The 19,061-nt window shown below is 42.9% G+C and overlaps 1 protein-coding gene across 2 annotated transcripts in view; it reads right to left on the bottom strand.

The window, feature by feature from the left end:
- Window positions 1–19,061, bottom strand: part of Tet3 (tet methylcytosine dioxygenase 3) — a 97,044-nt gene that overhangs the window by 14,803 nt on the left and 63,180 nt on the right. For both annotated transcript variants that reach the window (XM_047522493.1, XM_047522492.1), the window contains 4 exons: window positions 13,274–13,364; window positions 7,026–7,119; window positions 1,472–1,680; window positions 82–232 (listed from right to left, as the gene is read on the bottom strand). In XM_047522493.1, the coding sequence (XP_047378449.1) occupies window positions 82–232; window positions 1,472–1,680; window positions 7,026–7,119; window positions 13,274–13,364 (545 nt within the window). The remainder of the gene's footprint in view (window positions 1–81; window positions 233–1,471; window positions 1,681–7,025; window positions 7,120–13,273; window positions 13,365–19,061) is intronic.

Here is a 19,061-nt window from a genome sequence, read left to right as displayed (position 1 = left end):
TGTTTTGTTGTGGTACACCAGTCCTACCTCCCAGGGGAGAAAGGGGTAGGGTCCCTGTGCTCCCTATACAACTCTGCTCACCTCCTTGGGATTGTCCCCTGCCAGGCGGAACTTGCGAGGTGTCTTGCTCCGGGCGTATTTGCAGCCATTGAAGTACATGCTCCAGGAACAGCCGAAGGAGAAGGAGGCACCACAGGTGTTAGGGTCTTTGCCTTGGCAAGCGCAGGTCCGGCTGCAACATATATCACAAAGTAGGCATATTGATATAATGCCAATTTGTCCTGGAACCTTTTTCCTCCCATGAGGGAAGTCCCTGCTGAGGTCTGACATCTACCAGCCTCCAAGTGACTTAGGCTCATCCTTCCCTGCCCAAGTCCTTTCTCAAATTTCTTTGAGCAGATGACCAGCTCTCAGCAACCCTCTGTGCCCCATCTGAGAGTAAAGAGCTAACCCAGTCTGATGTTGAGAGAGGCAAGTACATTAAGATAGGGGTTGAATTAGTAAAAACCCAGTAAGGTTTATACTTTGCTTTAACTCTAATATTCTGACCAGCTCCAATGCAGACCTCCAAGTAGGGAATGATGTGGACCCCAAGGTTGGAACACGCCTGTTTCCTATAGCCCAGCTGAAAGGTCTTGAAACTAAAGAATGCTGACATAAAAATTCAACACAATAAATTAATCTGGAAACAACCTAAGTGCCCCCCTCAACTGGGGAATGGATAAACAAAGACTGATCCATCCACACAATGGAAGATCCCTAAGCGAAAGAAAGAACAAAGTCACTGACACATATCAACTGCACAAGCCTCAAAAACATCGTGCTCAGTGCATAGCCAGGCTCAACAGGCTGCACTCTGTATGATCTCGCTAGGTGACATTCCCACAAAGGCAAACCTGCAGAGGCAGGAAACAAGACTGGTGGTTGCTAAGGGCTGGGGAAAGGGCTGCTGATAAAGGGGAGTTTTATCAGCACGGAGACTTTGGGGAGGTGATGGAACTGATTTCTATCTTGATTATGGTGATGGCAGCTGCATGACTGTAAATATTTGTCAAAATCTCCCAATTATATACCTGAAAGGATGAATCTTACTGAAAATAACTATGCCTCAATAAAAAAAAAAAAAAAAAAAAAAAAAAAAACGAGGAAATTCAAAACAAAAGCAGGTTTTGTAAGATATGAATGTTTGTGGGACACATACTTTCTCCACCCTTGTTAATACCATTAGAGCCGCAGCGCTGACCTGGAGCTGAAGGCAACAGCCTCCCCAGAGCCAGGTCAGCACCCAGGCCAGGATCTGTGGGAGACATTCCTCAACCCTGGTCCCAACACTGTAGGACAAACAGCACCCAGAGAGGGTGCAAGCTTGCCCAGGGTTGCCCAAAATCCCTGCACCTACTGTCCTGAGCTCTGTGGGAGACCCTGGCACCCCTGTGCCTGCCTCCTGACCCCCTCACCCTTCAACACATACTCATCGTTGAGGCCACATCTCCGGCTGGTGGGATTCCCATACTTCCGAAGAGTGTCAGTAAGCTCCTGGTACAGGGTGTCTCCGAGGCTGCGGGGGATGCCCTCCCAGGCCAGGATGAGGATGACAATCACAGCATTCTGACAGTGGTGGCCCGCCCGGTGCCGCACCAGGCAGAGCAGCTTCTCTTCCAGCGTGTGCCTGCGGATCACCTGTGGGGATGCAGGGCCACACTGTAAACTGTGGGAGCCACACCCTCCACACGGTGCCACAAATCCCACACAGGATGTGGGTCTTTAGGGTGTTGATCCATGAGTGTCACAACGTGGCAAGAGCAACCCCACAGGCCAAAAGATGGTTACAATCAGGGAATAAACCACACACAAAAAACATTTAAGAGTGAAATGAAGAATAATCACTACAGTGTCTCAGACTTTGCAGTTTAAGATACTGATGACTTACATAGGCTTTGAAGTAAAGATGCATAGATAAAATTCTAAGCCAGAGTACAGTCAGAGATTTTTACACTGTCCTAAAACATTTATAGTGAAAATACAGCATACCTGTGTTTTAAGTTAAAAGCACGGAGCTCGGGTGCTATGGAAAACAGATCACAGTTCCTTAAAAAGCTACAAATAGAATTAACACATGATCCAGAAACTCTATGCCTTGGACTATATACTAGGGAATCGGGACAGGAACTCAGGCAGATACATGTACATAAATGATTACAGCAGCATGACAACAGCCGAAGGTGGAAACGACTCAAGTCTATCAGCAGATGGATGCACGGATAAATAAATTATGGTTTATATGTACAATATTATTCTATTATACATTCATATTATATATTCATATTATATTATTCAGCTATAAAAAGGAATGAAATTCTGACACCTGCTACAAACACAGATGAACCCTGAAAACATTCGGCTAAGTGAAATAAGCCAGACACCAGAGGATGAATTTTGTATGACTCTGCTAATATAAGGTGACTAGAATAGACAGATTCAGAGAGACAGAAAGCAGATTAGAGGCTATCAGGGACTGGAGAAGGGGGAATGGGGAAGAAATTGGGGAGAATACCCAAAACAAGCTGTTAAAATATTAAAAAGCAAGGGCCCTAGGCATCACACTACTCTGCAGTTCAGGATTCAGTTGTTTCTCATCCAGGTTTCCATGTCCTCCCTCCCCACACAGAAAGATGCATCAGGTCAAAGCATCCTGGGAGCTGGGGAACAGGGTAGGGTGGCTGAATCTCCCCAAAGGGTCCCAAGCAGTTCTGTGATGAGATACAAGGTAGAGGGCCTGTGAACAGGGGTGGGATGGAGGCAGACAGGGAAGAGCTGAGTGGTACTGATGTAACAGAAGCAAAAATGCACAAGGTTCTGAAGTATGGCAGCAGGGAGGGAAACAAGCAAAGGAGTGGATTCCAGAGACGGTGGGGAGAAAAGCAATTTGGGACTACAGAGGCTGACAGGGAAGCATTCAAGTGACTTCCAACTTTTGTGGCTTAGGAGGCTGGGTGCGGAGGTGCCGAATGGCATGTCGACTGGGAGTTCACGGAGGTTGAGCTACTTGGGAAGATCTCAGGGGCTATTTCCATCAAGTCTCAACAGAGTGAGTCTGGAGATCGGATGTCTGGGCTGCAGAGACACGGTCACATGAATGCCCAGGCAGGAGATGCAGAAAGGGGTAGCCAGGCAGATAACACCAGCAAGGCAAGTGGGCCTGATGCAAGGCCAGCGACTGATGTGGACCACGGCAATGTAAAAGCGTCTGCTTATTAAAGGGGGAAGCCAGGCCTCGGCCCTATCAGCTGCCTGCAGTTGGGGAATCCCAGCCTAGCACAGTCAATTCTTCTGATTTATCAGAGGAAAAAAGTATAAATTCACAATTTTATGTGATTTTAAAAATGTGGACACCACATTCAACTTTTTTGTCATGGTAAAATATACAACAACTTTTCCATTTTAAATGTACATTTCAGTGGAATTGGGTACATCCAAATCATCACCATCTCTAGAACTTTTTTCATCTTGCAAAACCTAAACTATTCAAACAATAACTCCTGGTTCTTCCCTCCTGACAGATCCCACTAAGCACTACTCCACTTTAAGTCTCTATGAATTTGACTCCTCTAGGTACCTCATGTGAGTGAAGCCAAGTAAAATCTGTCCTTTTGTGACCAACTTGTTTCACTAAAGTATAACTCCTCAAGGTTCATCCATGTTGTAGCATGTGTCACAATTTCCTTCAAACTTTTAAGGGATACTTTGCATGCTGATCAAAATACATCTCTGGCTGGTTCTTGCTTTGGGGCAAGGCAATAATGGTGCCTTCCTACTGAAGCATCAATTGTATTTATTTTTTAAGTTGTATTTTGGAAACCAGTAACACATGAATAAGACACTAAGTCATACTGTGCTAGAACTTCCTGTGTAGTTTCCTGGCTTTCTGCAGAATGAGCTGAGCATATCATGGGTATCAACACGCATCTGTGGAAACTAACATGACAAATGGTCCCTGTGACTAGGATTTGTGAGGCACTATGGTCAACCTCTGCTCACTGCCTGGGGCACCACACAGGCTAACCACACTCATGGGTCCTATACTCAGAGCACACAGGAAGATCCAAGCAGCCAAAGCTGTGATGAGGCTGTGTCATTCTGGTTCCCACAGTGGCAAACACTCAAATGTGTTAGCACAAGTAGACAGCTCTCCCTGGCCACATCCTCACAGGTCTATGGTTATGGCCAAAAAATTAAGAGAGCAAAAAACAGAAGCTGCTTACTGCCCACAGTCCTAGGAAGAAACCCAGCAGGAAGAGGTGCACGAAAATGTAAAAGTCAAAGGTGAATGAAAGGCATGAACACACAAACACCAAGCACTGTACTGTGGGTGGTTCACACTCTGAAAGCATCATGGATGTCTCACCCCATTTCTGGGGAGGTATTCCCTGAGCACTGAACCAAGAGCAGAGTAACACCCAGCAGAAAGCAAAGTGTCCCCTCCTGTAGGAGTTCTTGGCTTCATCCTCTACAGTTTCCTGAGTCGGTCTGCTCCACCATGCCCTGATGGGCCTTCAGATACCTGCCTTCTGATCTCTGCTACCTTTATCTTGCCCAACAGCATCTCTGTGGTTTTTCTATCTCTGTGTGTCTGCTATCCTCATTGTGTGCTTGTGTTTATTCTGAGCCTGTGACTGCTCCCTGGGCACTCCCTCACTCTCATGTTTGGCATCTTCCATATTTGGTACAGGCCATCTCAAAATCAGATGTTGGGCATTCTAACATGCCTATAATCGCAGGGACTCAAGAGGTTGGGGCAGAAGGTTTGCAAGTTCCAGACCGGCCTAGGCAATTTAGCGAGATTCTGTCTCAAAATAAATAAATAGCAGAGTATGGTGGCACATCCCTGAAATCCTAGCAACTTGGGAGACAGAGGCAGGACTGTAGGTTTGAAGCCAGCCTTAGCAACTTAGTGAGGCTGTAAACAACCTAGTGAGACTGTATCGAAATAAAAAATAAAAAAGGTTGGATTCAATTCCTGGAACCAAAAAAAAAAAAAAAAAAAAAAAAAAAACCCACAAAAAACAAAACCTTATTAAAAAGGGCTGGGATGTAGCTCAGTGGTAGAGAGCCCCCTGAGTTCAGTTCCTAGTACTGCGAAAATAGAATAAAACAAAAGAATAAGATCAGATAGGACTCCCTGGATTGACCTATCCTTCAACACATTTTCTGTACACTCATGATGTGCCTAACACCCACATGCTATGCTTTCTCCATAAGAAAAAGATTTCTTTCCTTTTTTCTTCACTCAATGGATGGGAACTTCCCCACCTGGACACGGTCACTATGTATTCCCTATGCTGCCCACCAGGGCTTGGGGATCTCTGTGAGGATCACTGTACTGAGGATGGAATTCTTCCCCTCCTCCCTTCTGCTTCCCTCTTACAACAAACAAAGAAGCTCTTCCTAACCCTCGGAAGAGCCACACAAGCCTGGTCACTCTACTATCCGTTCCAGGCTCTAGAAGTCCACATTCTCTCCTTCAAGGCTACCACATAGTCAGCTGTCCCTCTTTAAGATGCCAACTTTTTTGAAGCTGGAAAAGTCCCTCCTTTTACCTGTGCCCTGAGGTTTTTCTCCCCAAAATGCTGGAATTCCTCAACAATCAGCTGAATTATCAGGAGAAAGGTGCAGCTGTCACTCTATGGCTGATGTAATTTCACGGATGGGTTTTACGGAGAGAGAACCTACACCTTGGACCAGCCACATCAGACCTCCCACTGCAATGACCATCTCTCACAGGGGTTGGGCCAGCACGTTTATTATGCCTGCGAATGTGCTAAGTAGTTTCAGATTATTTTGTTGTATATATTTCTACCACAGTGACTAAAAACTGCTAAAAGTAGGTATGTGGTAGGTGAAGTTCGGACACCTTTGATTTTCATTAAATGCAAAGATGCAGGGGCCTGGGGTACACAACAGTTACAACAAGCATGTGTGCAGATGAACAAATGCTGACCAAGGTCAGTCTACCAACCTCCCTCCCTCAGTCAGTCATGTGTTATCCACCCAGCCTTTCTGTCTTTTGACTACCTGACCCTCCTCCCTGGGAATGCTTCTACCCACTACCCAGTTCATTACACGTGGACCAATAATCCATGGCCTCGTGCATATGCACCTTCCTGGGACAATCTAGTCTGAACATTCCTTTTGCCACTCTAGGTCCTTGTCCCTAAACTCCTGCAGCATATCTGCCTCTATTAAACCTCTTATTGTTCACGTCTCCATGACTTTATTTTGCTGTCTCTAAAGCACAAACTGCTTCAACATAAAGACTGAGCATCTTCCACGTGTACCCTTACCGAGCCCCCAGCCGAGCTCACAGGTGCTAGCAGAGTCTCGCTGTGGCTCCTGGGCTCTCCTTCTACAGAAACGTATGCTCTGCTACTGCCACATCTCCCTGTGGATCACCACAGCTAGGCCAGGAGAATTTTGCTTTGGTTAATTGGGGTCTCATTCTCCCTGCTGAGACACCCAGGCTTCTGGGAAGAAATGGCAGCTCAGAAGCCACGCAGTTGTAAGGTTGGTCACAACCCTGCTCAGGGGTCCAGGTTTGTCCCTCAGGTTGGGTCACAGCAGGCCAGTCTTCAGTTTCCTCCCTGGCTTTCAGGCAGAAGATAGGAGACAGAGTATTGGCCACTCCAGGGCACAGGAATCCCAGAGACCTCAGGGGGACCCAGCATTGGGTAATGACAGCATTTCCAGCTCTCCTTTTCCTAACCTGCACCCTGAACCAGAGACCATATGACCTAAGGGTAATGATCAACAGTTCCCAGATAGCCTGGGATGCCAGGGGCTCGCACTTAGATAACATGAAGACAAATGGCTGATGCTGGAGGAAAATGACCCTAACCACTGGCTCCAGAGTTCCCTGGATGGTTAACACGTCTGTTTCTTACACTCCCTGCCCAGACCTGCCAACTGCTCTGCTAGTTGATGGGGTGAGGAAAGAAGGAACAGCTTGGCTATGAGGACTCAACACTCACCCACTTAGCAATGGGGCAGCCTCGAGAGCTCTTCCCCTCCTTCCCCGTGTAGATGACCTTCTCGATCCGGATGGCTTTCCCCTTCTCTCCATACCTAGAGAAGGAGACAGAGGCCACCATTAGCACAGTGGAATGCCAAACACCTTATGGTAAGAAGGTAGGTCCCCAGGAGCTTCATTACGGGTTTGCAGTTACTGTGGGGACATTAGAGAGAACAGTTATTCTGTGCTTCAAGGCTCTGGAAGACACAGTGGCTACTTCCAGATTCCCAGGCTTGGGTTCACCTGCCTCTTCTTTGCTCCTGTCCCAGGGCAGAGGAACGGTCAGGCAGAATGTCCCTGATTATTAGCCTGAGCCTCCAAGAAGGATCTTGAAATCAAAGGCTAAACAAGGTTCCTGTATTCTGCCTTGTTAGCTTAGCCACCTGAGAGTTAGCAATTTATAAATCCAGTGCACAAAAGAAAATAAATGGGGGAAATCTTTACTTTTCTCTTTTAGCCATCCCAGCTGACCCCTGGGGAAGTGGCCCTACCAAACACACAGATTGGTAAACACATCTGGTTCCTGCACACATCTGCTGCCCTTGTCCACGCTCAGCTCTGCAGACCTGCAGGTCCTCTGAGATCATCTAATCAACCATATCGTGTTCAGAGGTGATGAGGCCACAAATGGCCCAGAACTGAAGTGACTTGTCCAAGGCCACACAACCCTATGGGGGAAAGGGTGGTTCACGTACAGCCTGGGAGGTCAGACAGACTGGGTTTGAGTGCCAGTCCAGTCACTACCTAGACAAATAATGGTGGCTAATTACTGACTTCTCTAAATCTCAATTTTCTTACTGCAAAATGGAGATGAAAATTGTTCCTAACTCCTAGGCTTGGTAAACACAACGCATAGGGGAGCACTATGGTGATTCATCTTACTGAACCACCTCATTTTAATAGATTTTAATTTCAGGAAAAATATATCACCTGCAGATCATAGTCACTTGTCACCTCTTCCTTTTTACTCTTGATGCCTCTATTTCAATTTCTGTCTCTCTGTACTGACCTCATTTTTTTTTTTTTTTTTTTGTATTAGAGATTAAATCCAGGGACACTTTGCCACTGAGCTACCTTCCCAGCTCTTTTTAATTTTTATTTGGAGACAGGGCCTCACTAAGTCGATTATCATCTCAAATTTGTGATCCTCCTGCCTCAGCCTCCTGAGTTGCTGGGATTACAGGTGCGCCACTGCACCTTTGCTTATTTCTCCACTTTAACAAAAATGTTTCTTGTAAGTTATCACTGAGCATGAAGCCAGCTGGTGCTGGGAGACAGACTCCTTGCTTTGAAGAGTGCTACTAAAGATCTCCTAAGAATTTTTAACTAAGAATAATTTAACTCTTATCAAATACAATTTTAACATCTAAAGAGACAGGAGATATGGCTTTTTTTTTTTTTCTTTGATCAATGAACAAGTTATGCTTTTTTTTTTTTTTTTCAGGGATTGAACCCAGGGGTGCTTAACCACTGAGCACCATCCTCAGCCCTTTCTAAAATTTTATTTAGAGACAGGGTCTTGCTGAGTTGCTTAGGGCCTTGCTAAGTTGCTGAGGCTGGCTTTGAACTTGTGATCCTCCTGCCTCAGCGTCCTGAGTCACTGGGATTGTAGGTGTGTGCTACTGCACCTTACTGGTACACCTTTTTTTTTTTTTTAATGTGGTGCTGAGGATTGAGCTCAGTGCCTCACACATGCTAGGCAAGTGGTCTACCACTGAGCTACAATCCCAGCCCAATTTTTAACACTGTGTAAATCAAACTTTTCTTATATTTCTGTAATGAATTCAACTTGATAAAACATTTTAATATACTATTTAATAAAGCATAATGTTATCATAGTGATTACCGTTTAAAATACCACGTTTTTTATCACCTCCCTTCAACTTCTAGGAATCACTACCTCAAAATAACCATACAAATGCAGTGTGCCGGGGCTGTGGCCCAGTGGTACAACAGTGGGTAGGAATGATCTCATTTGGTTCAATATTTCTCTATATACATATGTGTATCTTTGTAAATGCTTACAAAGATGGAAATGTAAACATCAAGCCTTTAAAAAAGTTTCCTCTGGGAAGGATAACTGCTAGAGGGTTTTTTTTTTTTTTTGTCACTCTGTATTTAAGACTTTTTAAGGGTCTTGTTTCATTTTCATAACTTAAAAAAATTTTTTTTTTTAAGTGTTAATCAAAGGTTTCTGAGCTTCATGTTGTCCGTTTCACCTGAGGTCTAGTGATGGGGTGAGGAATGCTTCTGATCACTACAGCATTAGAATTTGAAAGCTCTATTAGCCCCTTATAGAAAGTATTTGACAACAGGACACTGAGAACTCCTATAGTGTGGTCTGGATCATGAGAAAAAGATCACATAGTGCTGTTTTTGTTTGGCTCCTAGACAACTTTCAGTTCAACAAGCACTTATCAGGAAGCCGCCCACAAGTACAGGTCTGGGTCCTCTGCGTGTCCTGGGAATCTCTGTCCGGAGAACAGTGTGAGGTGACCATACTAACCTCTCTAAGATGTAGGACTATCATGTTCCTCACAGGAGGGTGAGCTAAGGACACAGTTGCTGGCTTTCCACCCAGGTCCTCCCCACCACCCTCTCTGAGAAATGCATCCTTCAGTGAGCTTTGTACTAGAGAGCAAATAAAAGAATCAAGCACTGACTGACCAGTTACATTTTAAAAAACAAACAAAAAACAGAATTGAGTGTTCCTTTGTGTTTAAATACAATCCATCAACTCTTGCTTTAGCTCTTTCTTCTTAAACATCTCACTTTCTGTCCTAGCATGGATTAGACCTTCTACTACTAGATAAACACCCAGGCCCTAAACTAAGTCAGCAAGGACAGGCTGGACCTTATTCTAAAGAGTAACTAAGAATCTTAGCCAGTGGTTCTCCAAGGGTGGTCCCAGGACTAGCAGCATTGGCATCACCTGGCAACTTCACAGGATTGGGAAGTAGGTTTTCACATCACATCCCAGACCTGCTGGGTCAGAAACTCAGTAGGGCCAGGCAATATGTTCTTTCAAAGGCCCTCAGGAGCTTCTGATGCCTGTGTAAGTTGAAGAACCACTGCTCTAAAGCTGTATTTCTTCAGGGTCAGCTCTACCACACTAATGAGATCAGTTCCTCCAAAGCTCAGAGGACTTGCTATCACAGTGTTAGTTCTTCATTTCTAGAACAAGCATTTAATGAACTAGGCTGCAGGGAATCCCTTTCCCAGAGAGGGAAACGCTCTGGGCAACGTACCATTCTCAGATCTGAGTTTGACAACTGACTCCAATTATCTATGACAATGAGGACCTGGGTACCCAGGAGGTATGAAACCCATAAATAAATTGAGATATTTTAGGATTTGCTTCCAACCACCTTCTCCTTTCTCCAAATCTGTACCAGAGAAACTAACAGCATCATCTCTCTCTTTCTCTCTCTCTCTTTTTTTTTTTTTTTTTGTACTGGGGATTGAACTCAGGGGCACTTAACCACTGAGTCACATTCCCAGGCCTATTTTGTATTTTATTTAGAGGCAGGGTCTCACTGAGAGTTGCTTAGAGCCTCACTATTGCTGAGGCTGGTTTTGAACTCTCCATCCTCCTGCCTCAGCCTCCCGAGCTGCTGGGATTACAGGTGTGTACCACTGCGCTTGGAGCATCATCTCTTTGATTTCACCTTATTTCTCCTCTCTGACTTTGGCTGATGGCTGACAACAGAAGTTCTGCAGAGAAAGGGTAGAGGGAAAAGTCTAGAGACAGGGCTAAGACCATTCACAAACTCGACCCCAGCCAGGGAATTTTCATCATTCATTCATTTCCCTCTTTGTTCCAGGAAGGATCTTAATAACATGTCTCCAAGATAAAAATAACAGCTGATGAAATCAGACAGAAGTGGGTAAAGAACAGATATGTTGGTACACAAAATATAATCAGTGGGGTTTTACATGTATTTTTGAGATGTGCCTAGAACATCTTGTCATATGAAGAATTGAAAACATTAAAAGACTCTTTAGGGTTATATCAAAAGGACTCAGGAGCAACCTGAACACGTTCCATGGTCAAAGGAGAGATACCACATTCCTCCTAGTGGGGGGTACAAAAATCTGGCTCTAAACTTACTAGCAGCCAACATAAAGATGGAAATGCAATCTGTTACATGATTTACAAGGTTCTTAAGATAAAAATAAACCAGTTGCTGAGGAAAAACACAAGTATTCCTGGTCTTAAGAGGAATTCCTCCCTTGGATCAGACTATGAAGAATCTACAGCTGGTTGTTGTTTTTTTTTAAACAAAGAGGAAAAAATATACAAATCTCAACTTTATCTCTTAATCCATGTTTTAAAATGTACTCTTCTATAATTAAAAGTTATTTAAGGAAATCTTATAAAAGTATTACTCCCAAACCCCTCCAAAAAGCAAATGCAAAAAACAAGCACCCATCCCAGATCAATTTGTACATTTCACTCCCCTGCAGTAAAGGATACTGTTGAGACTTCTTACAAAAACTACTGGCAAATGTTGCTTATTCCAATCTAGAAACTGCAGCACACGGGCCTATAGGCACAGGAAGCAAACGTGTACAAAACACACAGTTTTAAACCTGTTGTGCTCTTATGGGCTCAGAAGTGCCCTTCACATCAGGCTCAGATTTACAGATTGGGTCTTTGATCAAATGTTCTTCTGATCGACTTTGAATATAAATGTTTCCAAATGATGTAAGAAATGAAGAGTGACCACTGCAGATCACTGACCTCCAGCCATCTCACCTTACAGTAATTCAGCTCAAAATCAAGTTCCCTACTATGTTGACAGAACTCATTGGCTCCCCTGCTCAGATAAAATCTGGTTCCCAAATCTCTGGAAATTCTAAGCCACTCAAGCCTTCCACACAACTGCTCCTATGTGTATACCAAACATATGCTCATGTCCACGTCACCTTTGCCTTTACTTAAAATGCTCATGCTTGTCATAGAAACTGCAATGGGTGCACAAGTATACGAGGCAGACGAAGACTGCCCACCATGTGGTGCTTTTAGCAGACACTATTTTCCATACGTCAGCTCAGTTTATCCTCACAATACTCCCACGCTGTATGTGCTTCTGTCATCATCCCTATTTTGTCATTAAGAAAACTGAATCACACAGGAGAACGACTTCCCAAGGACTCAGCAGTAAGTGGCAGGGCCAGGAGTGGACCCAAAAGGGTTCCAGTATCTGTGCTCTCAGCCATCAGGCTGTATTACTATGGTAATACAGACTGGAACTCAGTATTTACTAACTGCTGTGGACAGGTACATAGGTTTAAAGTTTCTATCTACATGAACAGCTTTTTTTTTTTTTAAACTATTATTCTATAGTCTTGAATTTGAATTGGGAGTGTTGATATAAATTCATGATGATTTAACCCCTAGAGGATAACAAAAATTAAAACCCCACAGATACAACTTAGGTCTTTCTACTGAAATGATCTAAAAATAATGAACAAAGCAGTGGTGTGTACCTATAATCCCAGACCTTTGGGAGGCTGAAGGAGGAGGAGCACAAACTTGAGGGTAACCTCAGCAACCTGGCAAGACCGTAGCTCAAAATAAAAAATAAAAAATAAAAAAGGCTGGGTAAGTAGCTCAGTGGTAAAGGGTCCGTAGGTTCAATTCCCAGTTTTGTAAAAAAAGTTTAAAAGTAAATAGAAATAAAAACTGCCCCCCCTGCAACCCCCCACAATCCCACAGTGCTGGGGATTCGAAACCGGGCCTTGTGCATGCTAGGCAAGCACTCTACGAGATGGGCTATATTGTCAGAACAACTTCTGAATAATTGTATGACATGAGCCCAGAACATCTTTTCATATAGAAATCAAGTGGATATCATCTATGAAGCAGTTTTGGAAAAAAAAAAAAAAAACCACCTGATTCCAGTCTTTTAGCTCTAATTACCAATTTATAGGACTCACAGAGGGAGGAAGAGCATGTTAAATGACATCACAGGAAAGCAATCAGCACAATTCAGACTGTGGGAAACAAACTCTGCAGGACATACACCCACATGAACATGTGCCTTCAGTAAACATATTTCAGAAATGAGGGGGCATATGGAGGGTGGAGAGCTCAGTGGTAAAGGGCCCGTAGGTTCAATTCCCAGTTTTAAGAAACCCAGGACTAGAAGGCACATTCTGTTGACACACCCATTTCTTTTAGCACATCTATGCATCACTCACCGCTCCTCCATGAGTTCCCGGATGGAGGCTACTGTGGGGCCAGATCCCAGGTGAGTGTAATAAGGACCTTCATCTTTCTCCACTATTTGTTCTGCAGAAACACCAAGAATAAGCATTATTTGGAGATATCAATTAGTCAACATGAATTAAGAAAGGCAAGCCATCAAAAGGAAAATTAATAGGCACATTACAAAACAGGAAACCCCAATGACTTATAAGCATGTGAAAAGGTATTCAATTCCTTCAGAAACCAGGAAATCATAATAAAGCATCATTACACACCCACCAAATGGGCAAACATTTAGAAATCTGGTAAAACTAAGTGTCATGGAGACTGTGGTCTAACCACTTTGGAATTCAGCTCACCAACACCCAGTAAAGTCAGAGTGTTATACACTGTGACCCAGTAAGTCCCCTTCTATGTATAGATCAGGGGTCAGCAAGCTACTCCAGATGGACTACAAAACACACCCAAATTGGGCCAGCATTCAGAGCCATCATTCACAAACAAAAAGTGAAAACGACACAGGTATCCATCAATAAATGAATGGATAAATTAAATGTGGTATAACCATACAATGGAATATTATTCAGACTTAAAAAGGAATAAAGATCTAGTTGGGCTCACACCTGTAACCTCAGCAACTTGGGAAGCTAAGAAAGGAGGACTCAAAACCACCCTCAACAAATTAGCAAGACCCTGTCTTCAAAACATAAAAAGGGCTGGGGATGTGGTTCAGTGGTTAAACGCCCCTGGGTTCAATCCCCAGTATCAATCAACCAATCAATGTACCATAATTATGTAAGACATTTACATTAAGGGAAGCTACATAAAGAATATTCAGAAACTTTCTGTACCATTCTGCAACTCTCCTATAGGTATAAATTATTTCAAAATAGTTTTTTTTCTTTTTTCAAAGTTAAATCAGGCAGTGAGCTCTCATTTGTTATTCTGTCCTATAAAAAAATTATGGTCAGATAAAACACATATAAAAGAGTTTTCATAACAACACTGTTTGCAATAATCAAAACTGGAAACAGCCTGCTATGGGTGGAATGTCTGTGTCCTCCCACAGTCATGTAGAAGACTAACCCCACGTGATGGTATTAGAGGTGGGGCTTTTGAGAGGTAGCGAATGCAGTTCTCATGATTAGGATTAGTGCCCTTACAAGAAGAGCCTCAGAGAGCACTTTTCCCTTCTCCACTCAAAAGCTAAATTTCCTTAATATTACCCTTCTCCTTTTTTTTTTTTTAAATTCCTTTGTATGTGTTTTTTTGTTGTTTTTGTTTTGTTTTGTTTAATTCCAGGTGTGTTCTACCACTGAGCTATATCCCCAGCCCCTTTTATTTTGAGAAAGGGTCTCACTAAGTTATCCAGGTTGTCCTTGACCTTGCTATCCCTCTACTGCAGCCTCTTGAGCCCCTGAGATCACAGGTGTGCATCACTGCACCTGTTTTCCATATTAAGAGCTACTATAGCTAAACAAGGTCAATGCATAAGAGAAAAATGGGGAAAAAAAGGATAAAAACGAATCTTGGAGAAAGCAAATGGTTCAAACACACATAAAGCTACAATAAGATAATTTTTTTCCTTTCAGAAAGGTCATCATCAAAAAAATAAAACCTGATAACTCACTGTGTTGGCAAGGGTATACAAAACAAGTATTATAGAATTTAGCAACATATTAAAGTGATGAATGCACAATCTGATCCAGCAACTTCAAATTATTTATTCAAATAATTTATTTCTAGGAGTTTGGTTATACTTGCATATATATTAAATAAGTGTACAAGAGTATTTACTGTATTTGTAATGGGAAAATGTCAGAAAGTACCTAAATGTTCATTAAGAACTGGTTAAAAATATTGACATATCCATATAATAAAATATTAAGCAGCTAAAATTAGGTGGTTCCATCTCCAAATATGCTGAGAAAATGATTTCCAAGGTATTTTAAGTAGAAGGCGATTCAGATTCTCAGTATAACATGTATAACATTCATATACAATCACATACACATTTGTACACAAACAAGCATAAAGGTGTATATAGTATTATTAAGAACAGAGTAAGAGCAAGTTTAAATTGACTTCACTTGTATTCTTTATTATTATTTTTTTTAATACCAATGCTGTGTGCAACCCAGCCAATAATCTGCTCGCAAAGGCTCTTCATTCCTCCCTACTGCCCTAGGATAGACTTTTACCTGAGTTATTACCATGGTCTCCTAACTGGTCTGTCTCCTAAGTCATCCTATCCACCACCACCAGTTATGCTCCCCATACAGAAATCTGCTCACACAACTTACCACTGACAACTCCACACTAGACAAGAGACCCCCACCACCAACAACTCCAGAGCTCTGTCCTCAGGATCCTGTCACGTGGGCATCTCTACAAACCTGCTGATCTTGCATTCTGCCTTGGCCACCCAGGCTCCTGGCACAGTACCCCTGTGTCTTTAAATGTTTTCTCACTGACAACAGTGCCTTCCTTTATTTCTCCCTTTGGAGAAACTCATCTCCTAAGGCCTAGTTTAAGTGCTGTCTTTTCTGTGATGCCCTACTGGACTTCCTCAGAGCACTTTATACACAAAGTACTATCAGGCACCGGTCACGATCCATTATGTAATTGTTAATGGGGAACAGAAGAACACACACGGATCTTGCAGACAGAGACCTGGGCAACTGTGATGCATTATGTTCCCAACCTCTCTAATCCTCATGCCTTCATGTGTAAAATACATAAAGGGCTTATTAGCACAGTTTTTGGCACATAATATGAACTCAATAGGCTGCCATTGTGCAGGCTCTGACAAACGAACTGTGTGACTATGGACAAGTTGCACAACCTTCATAAGCCTTAAAGCAGTTGAAATAATATTTACGCATGACAGAATTATGGAGGATTACATCAGATGTAAGGTACCAGGGCTTTAAATACTACAGGAATGAATGGTTTCAACCAAAGAGTTAAAAACTACCTGCTCCAAATATGCATTTTTTTGAAACATAAAACAGATTTTACAAAGTCTGCGAGTGAAGAGTGGAGGAAGGGAAAGGCTGGGAGGGACTGGGGTTTAGGGAAAGATGGTGTGAGGATGTGGGTGTGGGGGTAGTAGTCTGAAGCTCTTTATAGGTGCTAGGAGACCACATGGTATACAGAAAATAGAACTGAAGAACATGCCAGAACTTCTGGGCTCTGTTCCAGTTTTTATTGTCTGGAGAAAATGCAAAGTTATGAATTGACTACAGGGTCTTACACTGGAACTAGAACCTAATATAGCTTATGGTGATCACCTTCTGCCCTACATCAGAAAAACTCAAACCTCACAGGGTTAAGGGCAGAGAAAGGAAATTTTCAAGGAGAAAACGCAAACTAAATCTTGGCAACTCCAGTCCAGCAGCTGGAACAGAAGAAAAGAGGATTCTAAACCAAGCCAACCTGGAAACCGGCTGGTTGGGTTTCTCTGGGAGGGCCAGTGAAACACACAGGGCAGGCCAGCTCCAAGAGCCAAACAAAACCAAAGCCACTTGTAGCAGTTTACAAGACAGAACAAGGAGAATCTTAACAGCATGTTTCTTTTCACTGCATCCCTTGCCCCGTGTGTCTGTGTCAGGGGAAGATATGTGAAGGAATCTGACAATGCAGTAGGCCTAGTATGAAACTGGAGTGTATATATTTATAAACACTCTTAACACTACCAATCTCAATTTCATACAGTTTTTGTTTTTATACTCAATATTATATTTGATACTTAAAGGTTCCTGAGTTAGGAACTAACATAGTAAGGATAAAAGAGATATAAGTATAAAATTTAAAAATTAAGTAAAAATCCTGTTCTGTAAAATTTGAAGTATAAATATCACAGTGACAGAAATACCTGAGATAATCTATTTATAAAGAAGAAAGGTTTATTCGGGCTTATGGTTTCAGAAGTTTTAGTCCATGGTTGCTTGGCCCCTGTTGCTCTGGGCCTGAGCTGGCACAGTGCATCATGGAGAGTGCATGGCAAGGAGATCTGTCACCTCATGGAAGCCAGGAAGCCAGGAAGCAGAGAGAGGAAGAAAAGGGGCCAGGGTACCAACATCTCCTTGGAGGGTAGGTCCCCATGACCTTTCTTCCACTAGCCCCCAAGGTTCCACCACTTCCCAGAAGTTCTGGGCTCAGCACATGCCTTCAATATGTGTCTCTCTGGGGGTCATTCAAGTTCCTAACTGTAGCAATCACTATGAACTTCGGTTCTAGTCAAAGAGCAAAATAGCAAAGGTACTCTAGTAACTGTGAGCACCACTAGCTCTCCAATTTTGATTTCTAAATATCATTATCCACCAGAAGGAACAGGTGTCCTCAAAGAAATGATCAAGCAGGGAATGGTGGCACACGCCTGTAATCCCAGTGGTTCGGGAGGCTGAAGCAGGAGGATTGCAAGTTCAAAGCCAGCCTCAGCAAAAGTGAGGTGCTAAGCCACTCAGTGAGACCCTGTCTCTCTATAAAATACAAAACAGGGTTAGGGATATGGCTTAGTGGTCGAGTGTCCCCAAGATCAATCCTCAGTACCCTCTCCCCAGACAAAAAAAAGAAATGATCAATTCAAGGTCTAAGGCAGAAGTACAGTTCATGTGTGTACTGGTATCAAAATGACTGCCCGACCAACAACTTGCACAAGACATCACTGATTACAAGCCACAGCCTGACTTCAGAAATGTTGAAGATGTTTTTAAAAGGTATACACACATGCACACTCACGAGTATTCCAAATGAGGAAACATAATAAGCCACCTTTTATATTCTGATAATTGACAACTAAAAGGAAAATTATGCATTATCCTGGCTTTCTGGTAGAAGTTAACTATGAAGATCAAGCCCTGCCACCTTTTGGTAATAACACGTTATGTAATGTCTACCCTGTTACATTTTTAAGTGCACAACATGGCATTGTTAACTACAGGCCCTATGTTGTACAGCAGATCTCTAGAACTTTCTCATCTTGTGTAACATCACACCCACTGAACAAACTTCCCGTTTCTCTCCCCCGCCATCCCCTGGCAACTGCCATTCTATTTTCTACTTCTGTAAGTCTATTTTAAATACCTCACATAAGTGGAATCATGAAGTATGTGTTGGTCTATAACTGACTTATTTCACTTAGCATAATGTTTTCCAGATCCATCCATGTTTAGAAAAGTGTCACTTTTTAAACATACAAGGAATGATAGAAAATTATAATTTTGCAATCTGTAATGAAAAATTAATTTACTTAAGGAACATGAGGATCTGGATAAGCACATGACTTAAGATTTGGATATGAGGTGTCCCCCCAAAAGTGCCTGTGTTAATGCAGGAATGTTCAGAGGTGTGATGATTAAGTATGAGAGCTGTAACCTATTTAGTGGATTAATCCATTTCATGGATAAATAATTTAGAACTACAGTACTGAGTGGTTGCTATCCACAGATGGGGCATGGCAGGAGGAAAAGGGTTACTGGAGGTATGCCCCGGTCCTTCCCTTTCTCTTTCTTCTGCTTCCTGGCTACCATGAGCTGGGCAGTTTTCCTCCACCATGCCCTTCTGCCATGATGTTCTGCTTCACCTTGGCCCCATAGCAATGGAGCTGGCTGACCATGGACTGAACCTCTGAAACCACGATCCCCAATAAACTTTTCCTCCTCTAAGTTTTTATTGTAAGGTATTTTGGTCACAGCAAGGAAAATATGTGACCAAAATGTGGCAAAGTATTGCTACATAGATTACTTGTTGGATGCGAAGGGGGAAAAAGTAACTTTG

This window comes from Sciurus carolinensis, chromosome 13 (genome assembly GCF_902686445.1).
Source record: "Sciurus carolinensis chromosome 13, mSciCar1.2, whole genome shotgun sequence".
NCBI classification, from domain to species: domain Eukaryota; kingdom Metazoa; phylum Chordata; class Mammalia; order Rodentia; family Sciuridae; genus Sciurus; species Sciurus carolinensis.
This window is presented reverse-complemented; position numbering and strand designations above follow the sequence as displayed.